The following is a 10,894-nucleotide window of genomic DNA, read 5'->3' as shown; positions in this document are numbered from 1 at the left end:
TAAAGAAGTAATTTTTTTTATAAAGCATTAATACTTAAGATGTAACATGTTAGATCTTAAATTTAGCAAGTAACTGGTCAAAATTAGTATTAGATATAAAAAATGTTTTTATAAAGTAACAACACTCAAAAAAAATCAGGAAAGCACAAATTATTACAGATCATTTTATTGGAATACCTTAAATTGTCATGGAAATCTGTAAACTAAAACTCAACGTGTCATCACAACCTATATGGTCTATCCACCTGGGAAAATGAATTTAATCAGAACTTTAACTGTCGCTGTTGGCCACAGAGTTGTTTTATTTCCTGAAGTTTAATTACAAACCATTTTAGATCTATGTCACTTCAAACCAAAAATATCTGTCTCATATTGGTGGTAGGTCTAATAGTGAGGAGATTTTTGCAGTCTGCTTTATAACTTTCATGACATCCCAACCTTTTTGCTGTTCGTTCTGCTGGCTTTGCTAAAAATGAGATGAGGTTCTCATATAAAAAGCATACAGTTTAAAACCCCAATAAGGTTGATGAAAATAATAATTATTCGCAGAGTGAACTGAAACAAGGACAGAGTACTGTACCATTGCTGACAAATTGCTGTTTAAAAAAAATAATTTATTGGGCTATTTTTTTAAAAGTTATCCTCAAGATGTGAAAGAAGCTGGAGGCAAATACAATGTATTACATGTGCACGTCCAAACAGTTTGCCTGAGACAAAGACACATGTTCTACAGACTACAGGACAGATGTTCTGAAGGCAGAGATGGGCCTCTTTATAGCAAAACACAGAGCTGTTCAAAGAGGCCCTGCTGACCCCTGGGACAGAGCGACTCAATTAGCTTCCCATAATGAGAGCGCACTGTGGGGGGTGTTTATATAAGCTTATTAAAACATAATCCTAGTTGCTGCGCCATACTGTAGCATGCCAGACAGGCCACTCCTGCAACCAAGTGTGAGCCAACAGCCGGCTGATGGGTTCAGTCATAAGAAATAAGGAGAAAAAATAAAAATATTATTCGTAAACCTATACATTAAAGCTTCAGCAAATAATTTAGATAACATTTAAAACTTCCTCTTCAACTAGAGGTACAGTGATGAGAACGTCTTTGCAGTCCTTTGTCACAATCACATAAACACCTAACACTTTTAGTCTTGTGAACATATGAGGACAAGTCACTGAAATAACTGAGGTCTAAAAATGATTTCTGTCAAGAATAATGAACTGTACTCAATCTATATCTTTTAATCGGGCCCCAGACATATTGCATCGCATTACACAAGCTTGGGCAACAGTTAATCCTAAAGACAATGTACAAAGTGGACCACAGTCCACATTGCTGAACCCCTTCTCAACCCACAGACCCGATTAACATGGTTAATGTCTTTCAGTAATCCCACCCCGTGGGCTGAGCTCCAGTCATTATGCTGGCAATTGTGTGTGGGGGTACCACAGAAATCCTTCATCAACTTAAAGACATCAGAACTAATTACTGATCTACACTTTCATGTGGAGTCAGAGTTCAGTTGTTACCTAAATGGTTCTTAGAAGTTATGTAAGGAGGTGTGCTCACGGGGTTTTAAAGTTCAGTAACCTTTTGAGGTTGTTACAGCTGAAGGAGGCTACAGCTGACCGGGCCACCCATTTCACACCATTAGCTCACCCAGTGTTGGTTTGACAGAAAGCTGAAAGTTTCCATTTCCAAGAAGAAGTGCTGCTAGCAGGAACCATTAAGTAATCATACTCTGTATTTGAGGAGTTCAATGGCATAAAAAATTTGTGTTGTTTAACGTGTTTCTGATTTTTTTTTTAAAAAATGTCTAGAAGGAGTGGTTTGACAGTATAGGAAATGCACTCTCTTGCCAAGCTAGAAGAGAAGATTGTTACAACTCTCATCATCGTCTATCCAACATGATGCTGAGTTAGCACAGCTAGAAGAGAAGATTGTTACAAAGCAGGAAATAGCTACTCTCTACTGTGTTAGAGTTGAATAGTATACATTGCTACTAATCAAACTTAAGTGTAAAGGGAATGTTAGCATGCTAGGTTAAGTCATAAATCTTCTGCGTCCTCTTAAACGGACCCATGCCAAACCCATGCTTTGAAGCTTTGTGGCAGAGTTTTCTTTGGTTTCAGTTTACTTTGATATTATTACTGTTATGAAATTTCACAAACTCACTAGTTGCAATGTTGCCATCCTATTAAAGCCTTTCATCGAGCTCTTTATAGCAACAGACTCTTGCACCAGTGTTTGTGCCTGATTTTGTACACCTGTATCAATGGGACTAAGATCTACTGAATTCAAAGAATATAAGGCCTATGGCCTATTTCTTTTATCCATATACTATAGATCTAAAAGCTTGCTAAAAACCTGCTCTACTTCCTGAGCTACAGCCACCCGCTGACTAATACTGCACAGTCTCCTTCAGTTGCTAAATGTAAGTATGCAAGTATGTCCTGAAGTTTAATTGGTGTCAAAGTTTTGTCAAAAGCTTTTTTCAGGTGAACGTGGGATCATGAAAAGACAGAATTAGACACTTTGAGGTGGTCGGTGAAGACCGGGGCATTTTTGACTTTCTCATGTCTGTATGGAAAACAGGGTGAGGGGTGGATTAGACCTGATGGACACTGCATGCTCATATACGGCAGTTAATTGTCAATCACAAGCTAAGCCATTGTGAAGCAAACTCTGTTTTATCCTCCTTTTTAGTCGTTTAAAAAATTAACAAAAAGTTGTCTTAAAAAAGACCTAAAACTAGCAATTGAGACCATATAGAGTTTACTCAGGTCACTGATCTGACTTTTGCACAACTAGATGTCTCTTTGCTCCCAGAGGAATCTTGACTTGCTGAGCATGAAAGAGAATACAGATTAAAGGCACTTTTGCGCTGGCAAGAGAAACTGAGCAGCTTTTTTGGACTGAACCCAATATTTGCCATAATGGGAGAAATCTGATTGAGCAATGAATGTTAGTTTGACTTCTTTAACCAGTGACCATGAATGGGCTCCATTGCATGCACAGATTATCAGTGAATGATAATATTTTGTGAGTTCCACATGACTTCCATAATCTTCATGGGTTTGGCTCATTGACGTAATCTTTTTATTTACATTTTGTAACACAAATCCCCCCACATATGTTCATACTGAGCTCTTCTGGTTTATGCAGTAAAATACGTATTGCAGTCTAAATTAGCAGAAAGACGTGCGCTTGGACATTCTCACAGTGAAACTTGAGCGATGCGTAGAGCCCACTGCTATGCTGTTTCCTGACTGTTAGCTTCATCATTGACCTCTCAGGATTCCAGCCGCAGACAATAACCTGTACTTCCAGCAGGCAGGTAGATATTACAGTCAAACACACAAGCCACGATGCTAAATCACAGGACGTTTCGCAAGACAGCTGCCTTGCTGAGACACAACAATGGGGTTTCATACTAAAAATATTGGTGGAAAGTGGAGCCGTGCTAACTATCATAATTAGACCAGTTGGCATAACTCCTGCTTTAGTTTCACTCATTCTGAGGCCGGACAGCATACTCATCTGCAGCCTGCCAGACGACACAGACTCTCTTTTTAGTCACCTACCCTATCATTAGCATTTCTAAACAAGTACAAGATACCTACCTAACCATCCTTCTCTGCCATTGTTGTAGTGTGGTGTAGACACCCAGCTATATATGGCAGGAAAGGGCTATTTTAGTCAATTATAATCATCTGATCCTGCAAAGTTAAAAGTCTTGGTTCCCGACAAAACCTCTTGAGGTTTCTGAATCTTTGAAGCGTTTTCCAACAAAAATGAAGTTTTAGTTCATTTTAGAGAGAACTGCTTACCTTGCAGAATAAATGACTGGTGATAAAACATGCAGCAGTTCTTCACTGTTGTTTTCTGTCAGGTTATCTCATGGTTAATGATCACTTACTGTATATTACTTTTACAGTGCTATAAAGTGATTTGAATCAACTACATCTGGTGTAATGATTCTTAATTGAGATCCGACTGATAACAATAGTGAAAATGCTATAAAGGGGACTAGAGAGGGGATATTTTACTTTTGAAAAGATAGAGGACACACACATAGCGTTGTGTATGTTGTTCTGATCCTCATTGTGGTAAACAAATAAAACCCTGTGTGTGAACCTCTACATTTGGATCAAATTTCTCTTTTAGGACTTATGAGATCCACAAAAACGTCTATTCATGCTCTGTAGTAACCACTAACCTCAGAAACATTCCCCTGCCCTCTACCACGTGACCACGTAACACAACTCCACAGAAGAGTCAACGACAAAAGCAGGTTAAATATTTCACATTTTATTTAGTTCCACTCATAAAACCCAAAGAACTTCTCTCATGACACAAACTGAAACAATCATACGGAGCCCATTTAGAGTTGGGACAGCACAGACAAAGACCGAGTCACTTATACTGTATCTGTACAAGCAGATTTATCCTGATGACATTACAAACATCAAATGATCACTATGTAACATACATAATGGCGTGTGAGATCTCATACATCTGCTGTGTATTGCTGTTGATCAGTTATTGGCCCAGAAAGAACAGATAAATAGACAGATGAATGAAAGGCTTCTGAAAAATAAGAAGCAAACACAGAATCAGTCTCTTTGGCGATTTCACCTCATTTACTGCATAATCTCAAAAGTGGAGAGAGTTCGGTTTTATACTGACTGACAACGAAAGAAGTGAGCGGAGCAGCTAAGAGCCTTTACCTGCTTGGATCCTTCTTTTGAAGAGGGATTTCCACTCTTTCACTGGTCCAAAGACCATTGCATGGCCAGACTTAGGTGATGTGCTTGAAATGTGGATAATACGACCAAGGTACAGTGGTATAACCCATGTATTGCTGCAACATTGTAACAGTAACAAAATGTTATGAAGTCGAACTGGCTTTAACATTTCAGAATCAGTCAAAGTGAAAACCGATATTGCTAAATCTTCCATAAACCTGCAGCAGAGATGTGTTCTCCAGATTGTGTTGGTTGGATGATGATCGGTATTTGATCTTTGCCATTAATATTTTGCAAAATCAATCTATTGGTAAAGGAGCTTAATGGCCAATTAACAGCTGTGACAAAACTACAACAGCCTGTAGCATAACACACACCATTCAAAACGGTCATACACATCCTGGAGATGTCATCATCATTCCATTAAAAAAAATTATACTCATATACATTTGATTGTAAATTTTTAAAAGGATGAGTTAAATCTGATAAACTACAGAGTCTATTTTTAGAAGCTATTTGACTCACAGATGCCTCTCATTTAGGAAAAAGTGCAGGGCTTGCAATGTCTAATTTGGACTTTTACACGGAGCAGTTCACGTTTTGAATTCAATAAAACAAAATTGAAAAGAAAATCGGGAAAAAATTTTATCACAAGCCTTGAAATCCGAGTTACAGTGTAGATCAAATGAAATAATATACTTTGATAAAGAACTGAACCAAATCATAAAAGAGAAAGAGTATATTTTTAATATGCGATATCATCACCTTAACGACCCCCAAGTCAGCTGGAATTCCTTTGGACAAGTTCTGTATGATATGCAGTCCATGAGCCGTAACACTTTCCTAGTGCTATAATTTTTGGTTCCATGATGGTCACAGTCACATTTTACATACTGGCTCTGAAGAGCAGACAGTGGTTACAACCTTATACTGTCTCTTAGGCATCAACATAGGGTCTTTCCTGGTCAAAGTAAAACCATCAAATCCCCAAACAGCTATATAGCTTAGCCAGGTGCCCCTGCTGAACTGTTGCTCCATCGAATTAAAGTCACAGTAGGTCGTTTGAGGCCGTCCATGTGAAAGTAACAAGGAGTCCTTACATCCAACTCAACACTCCGAAATACGTCAGCAGTTCCAGTTTTACATCAGTTACAGAAATATTATCTCCTTCCCCCCTACTGGACGCACACATATTTCTTCCACCAGGACTTGGAGAGCATCTTCATCTTATCGGCTGTGCTGCGGACCTTCCTCTCCCGCCGCGCTCGCCTATCAGACTGTCGCAGTCCCACAGAGATGGCCACATCAAACACCTCCTTCAGATTCTTTTGTGTCAGTGCCGAGCACTCAACGTACGTCACAGCCCCGATTTTTTCCGCCAGCGCCCGGGCATCTTCCTCCGCTACCGGCCTCTCCCTCCTTCTTGCCAACTCGATTAGCACTTTGACGTCCTCCCGCAGGTCGCACTGCGTCCCTACGAGGATGATGGGCGTGAGGGGACAGCGGCGGCGGATTTCGGGGACCCACTTCTCCCAGACGTTTTGAAAGGAAGCGGGGCTGACCACGCTGAAGCAGAGCAACAGGGCGTCTGTCCGACTGTAGCAGAAGTGGCGGAGTTTGTCGAACTCGTCCTGATGGAGAAGAACAAAGAGAGAAATTTTATTTTACATATATTTTTTTAACATATGTCTGGTTCAGAGTCTTTATTTTGATTTGAGCCACCTCCCTTCACTCTGACCACACACGGATGCACTTGAACACACTCAAGTACTGTAACATCACATCACAGGAAAGGGAGTGGTGCCAGTAACTGTTAAATAACAAACCGTCTCGATAGTGTTTATATTGCGCAAATATTCAGAACAGACAAATCCTGCCCACACATTTATACCATTTGCAGTAAATCTCTTAAATTGACACTTTGGAGCCACATAGCTTTAACTTACATGGGCCTCCCACATCCTTGAGTACACAGATTTAGGTTGGCAGTAACTTGACTCAGACCTCTCCTTTTTTTCCGTTTAACTCCATCCTTTCCAACACATATCTCCTAATCCTTATTTGACTAAACAATGCCGCAAGCCCGCTCTCTGCCCTTTAAAACACAATTAAAATGTGCAGAAAAAAAATCAGTAGTTTCCACATGTGGATTTGAGGCCTGGCACATGCCGCTTTTGAGTTTGACACACACAAGGTCTGGCTGTGCTTTGTTATCTGATGACGTAGGCCCATCTGCAGAATATACACACACGTATCAACATCTCTGAGTGAGGAGCGACGTTGTTTATCAGCCCTGGAAGTGTCTGCTATCATCTTTTTCCAGACCTTCTGTGTCTTTCCATCTCTCCTCGCTCTCTCCCCTCTCATCTCAACGTTTTTGGCACACCCGACCAGTCTCTGGTTCAAGCTCTCCCCCCACCCTCGTATAGCATTGCATCACTATAGTAAGTGTTTGTAGACTTTTATCTAGCTGAATTTGCCCCAGCTTGTCTGCGTGCGGATGCGTCTGCGTGTATGTGTGTGCAGATTTAAGGCCGTGAACAGCTCAGAACATGCTGTGAGGTTTTACACGTATTAGGGGTTTACTCAAATGCCTCATTCCACTTTATAGCCAAACTGTCTTTGATTCTATGCAGAACTGGCAGTGCCCTCGCAGCGGCTGTGAATGTCAAATATGCTGCTCCCAGGGCAGGGTTTGACTGTAGTGGGTTATGAAACAACCACCCAATGCCCCAGAGAAACAGAAACACTGTTTCACAACACGTTCTTTCCAAGATTGGCCTATCAACATAATAATGAGTCAATAAATTTACCTGGCAAGCTCTGTGTAGCACAGTGTCATTCACCTTAGTAACTGACAGAAAACAGTTCACAACTAATTATAATTTTTAACCAATTATTTGTTCCATCGTTTCAGTGCCTCAAATATAGTGAGGATGAGTCTGCAAATGCACTCAAGATTTTTTTTAAATGTCTTTTTAAACATTAGGAGCATGCAAGGACCCTCATATGTGCTATTAAAAACTATTCCTGCATAACTCTGCATATGACACTGCAACCAAGCAACGGCGACTAATCAACCAACACGTGAGAGTTATGTAGAGCAAAGGCCGAGAAGCATGCAGGCACTGTATGTCAATGACCTGCATAGCGTGCGAGTGGTAATGCAATGTGTTTGTGTCCAAACTCACCTGTCCCGCAGTGTCACACAACTGTAGTCTGACTGGGCTCCCATCCACCTGAACCACAGCTGCAGATACAGAAAGAGACAGAAAGAAAACAAAGTGAGTCACAGGTGACAGTATGAGTTTTAAGGCTGTGTATGTACCCACACCTGACACTCGAGTTAATGCACACACACACACAGCTACTAACCGCAACACTCTCAGCAATAAACAAAACCCTTACAGTTTAAAAAACAAAAAAGACTCCCCGCTGCCGCCTGCTCTGCTCTTCTAGCTCGCAAATGGCCTTGCTCAGTCTCGCCCACCCACTCTGCCAGTTACCGTTCAGACCGTAACACTTTACTGTCGCTCAGACCGCTCGGTGGGCTTTGTTCTGTGCTGTGTTTTGGCAGAGGCCAGTCAAAGGTTGTCTGATGGTGTGTCTGTGTGTGTGTGCATGGGGGTAAAAACAAAGCAGATTTTGTTTATTTAGTGACTCTCTTCCAATTGGCCTCATTTCCAGATTGGAAAAGAGAGTGAGTCATCTCACAGTGAGTTTCATTACAGGGCCATTTATTCTATTCAGAAAACTGAACACAACGCAGAGCAGCAGGCACATGGAAACATTTACAATAGGCCTGGAGCGTGTGGTTGGTCATACCACCTGATCAAAGGGTTTGCTGGAACTATTCATATAGGAGGACAGCCGTCAGAACACCCTGCTTTCACAGAGGCAAGGGGGGGGGGAAGCGCGGGAGGACACAGAAGAAGGAACATAAGAGAGATGCCATTGGGTAATCATTTCCTAATACCTGACATATGATACTCCTTTGATTTTCTCATCCAAAACTACTTATTGTCCAGTCTCCTAGCCTCCCGCTTCTCCAAGTCTCTGCCACCTGTGGCATTGTGTAACTGCTCAGAAATCAGCTTTCAAGGGAACGCTCTGATTCCAGGCACTGAAAAATGACATCACTATTAAGGGCCCCAACTGCACAATCACTCTCTGTCAGGCCAGGGAGAAAGACAATCTCTGCCTCAGAGCTACTGCAACAGATGTGCCCGTTTCAGTATAGAAGAGAGGCCTTGCGGGTCAAGGCTGACAACAATAGGCAGAGTTGTGCAATCCAAAACTCGTGAACCAGTGAACCAACCTCTGTTCTGTATGGAAGAGTTGAGCCAGCACTTGTCTAAGGGTGGTGTGTGCTCTACAAGAGTGTTTTATGAGATTTGGGTTGGCCACATTGTTCCTTTTAATGCTTATCAAGAGTAATGTCAGGGAATTAGCTATGATTAATGATTAATTCACAGCCAGTCGCTTTCTTTTTAAATAAAAATGTTAGATTTTGAAAAGGTAAAATACCAAAATCTTTTTGTATATAAATCAGGGTATAATCCTGCACGAAAAAGCAAAACAGCTTCTATGTTGCTCTAGAACTGCATTTCAAATTGTATGTCTAAATAACAGATGTGATCACACGTCAATAAAAGCGATCAACAGGTTACCGTGTATTTTTTTTTCTATTCCAACACTGTTCGGGTTCAAACACCACCTTCAAAGAATTTTTGTTTTTCTTCTCTTACATCGCAAAAGCTTCCAGAGATTAGTGAGACAGTTTGGAAAGTGGAACAGCGCCAAATGGAAACCCAGCTACACCAGGGAGGATACTTCATCCACATTAATTACCGCTGATGGAGGACAAGATAGCAGGAAACACCAAGACATCTATCAGTCCTTAACATCTGAATAATAGAGGGACATTGGGGATTATAGGTGGGGTGGGGCAGTGTTGATCTCTAAAACAAGCAAGAGTTGAAAAGGTATCCTGTGGAAAATGGGTGATACTGACAGGTACATGGAAACCAACAGATTTTTCTATAGGAGGGTTTTTTAAAGTGTCATAAGTTTTATTAAGTTTATTCACCTCGTTTAAATAGACTGGACATGTTCAGCTATGACAGGTGACACACATGCACTGTCTGCCTGTGCATTCGCAACATTTCTAAAATCTGGAATAAAATGAATAAAATAATATGTCTATTTACCAGTGAAGTCATCAAATGCAGTAGGGACGTATTTCGTCGGGTATCCATTCGTGGTGTAGCTGACCACCAGACTGGTTTTTCCCACCGCTCCATCGCCCAGCAGGACGCACTTCAGCAGCCGCTCCTGCGCCTGTCCTGGCCGGGTAGGTTTGGGTTTATGAGGAGGCACTGGAGGGGCCATGGTCCTACCGTAATCCATTCTGAGTGGAGGTGCCTTTCAGTCAGCCAGCTCTGCACCGCGATCTCCTCGATGGACCGGTGAAACACCCACCATGAGAACAGGTTCTTTCCTCCTTTGCAGTTTTTCTTCCCTCCAAACAGTTATGATCGCAAACGGAGCTCGTGCGTAAAACCTCTCCTCCTGTGCGCGCTGTCAAATCCAGTACGGGAAGTTATCGTTCAGTACTGCACCGCTGAACACTGCAGTTTACCAAGCGAGGGAGGATCCAAAACGTTTTTTGTGTCTGTTTTAGGATTAATTTGACTAATCCCACCTACTTTTTCGCATTGGCTCCGCCCAGCAACGTGGGAGTGTGAATCCAAGTACTCTTTGAAGAAAAGAACATTACCCTTATTAAACTGTTTGGGGGAAATTAGAAAACAAGAAGGCCTATCCTGTGTTTTTATTATTATTATCAATCTTTCCTTTCAATATATTATTGTGTAGTTTACTCGTTTAACCTGTTACACACTGCGTTGCTATGGGCTTAATGTTTGACCTCTTGCAGGCATGTCCAGACGTGTCCTCACTAGTTAGGAGGAAACCTTGATGCCCTTTTTGAACATGGATATAAAAAGTGTTGAAATTTTATACGCAGACTTCAGCCTCCTGACTTACTTTACATTGTACTAGTACGCTTTTCCAAGAAGGAACAGCCAGAATCTACAAGATTACTCAATCAATCAACAAATGGAAATTTTATTGTATTCTCCAC

General features: G+C 41.3%; 1 protein-coding gene across 1 annotated transcript; it reads right to left on the bottom strand.

The window, feature by feature from the left end:
* Positions 1–4,296: 4,296 nt before the first annotated feature.
* On the bottom strand, positions 4,297–10,513 carry rhoub (ras homolog family member Ub). Its single transcript, XM_085184620.1, has 3 exons — positions 9,960–10,513; positions 7,941–7,999; positions 4,297–6,380 (listed from the first exon to the last, which is right to left on the bottom strand). Exons 1-3 carry the CDS (start codon positions 10,156–10,158, stop codon positions 5,925–5,927), a joined length of 714 nt encoding a protein of 237 aa, XP_085040746.1. The 5' UTR covers positions 10,159–10,513; the 3' UTR covers positions 4,297–5,924.
* Between the last annotated feature and the right edge of the window lie 381 nt (positions 10,514–10,894).

This window comes from Neolamprologus multifasciatus, chromosome 14 (assembly GCF_963576455.1).
Source record: "Neolamprologus multifasciatus chromosome 14, fNeoMul1.2, whole genome shotgun sequence".
NCBI lineage: Eukaryota > Metazoa > Chordata > Actinopteri > Cichliformes > Cichlidae > Neolamprologus > Neolamprologus multifasciatus.
Note: the sequence above shows the minus strand (reverse complement) of the source record. Positions and strands in the feature narration are given on the sequence as shown.

Bases quoted from the DNA above. Each gene is read 5' to 3' on its own strand.
- rhoub (XM_085184620.1), bottom strand. From the start codon at position 10,158: ATGGATTACGGTAGGACCATGGCCCCTCCAGTGCCTCCTCATAAACCC. The intron at 8,000-9,959 runs GTAAATAGACAT...CTGTATCTGCAG, and splicing joins TGCATTTGATGACTTCACTG to CTGTGGTTCAGGTGGATGGG. The intron at 6,381-7,940 runs GTGAGTTTGGAC...CTTCTCCATCAG, and splicing joins TGTGTGACACTGCGGGACAG to GACGAGTTCGACAAACTCCG.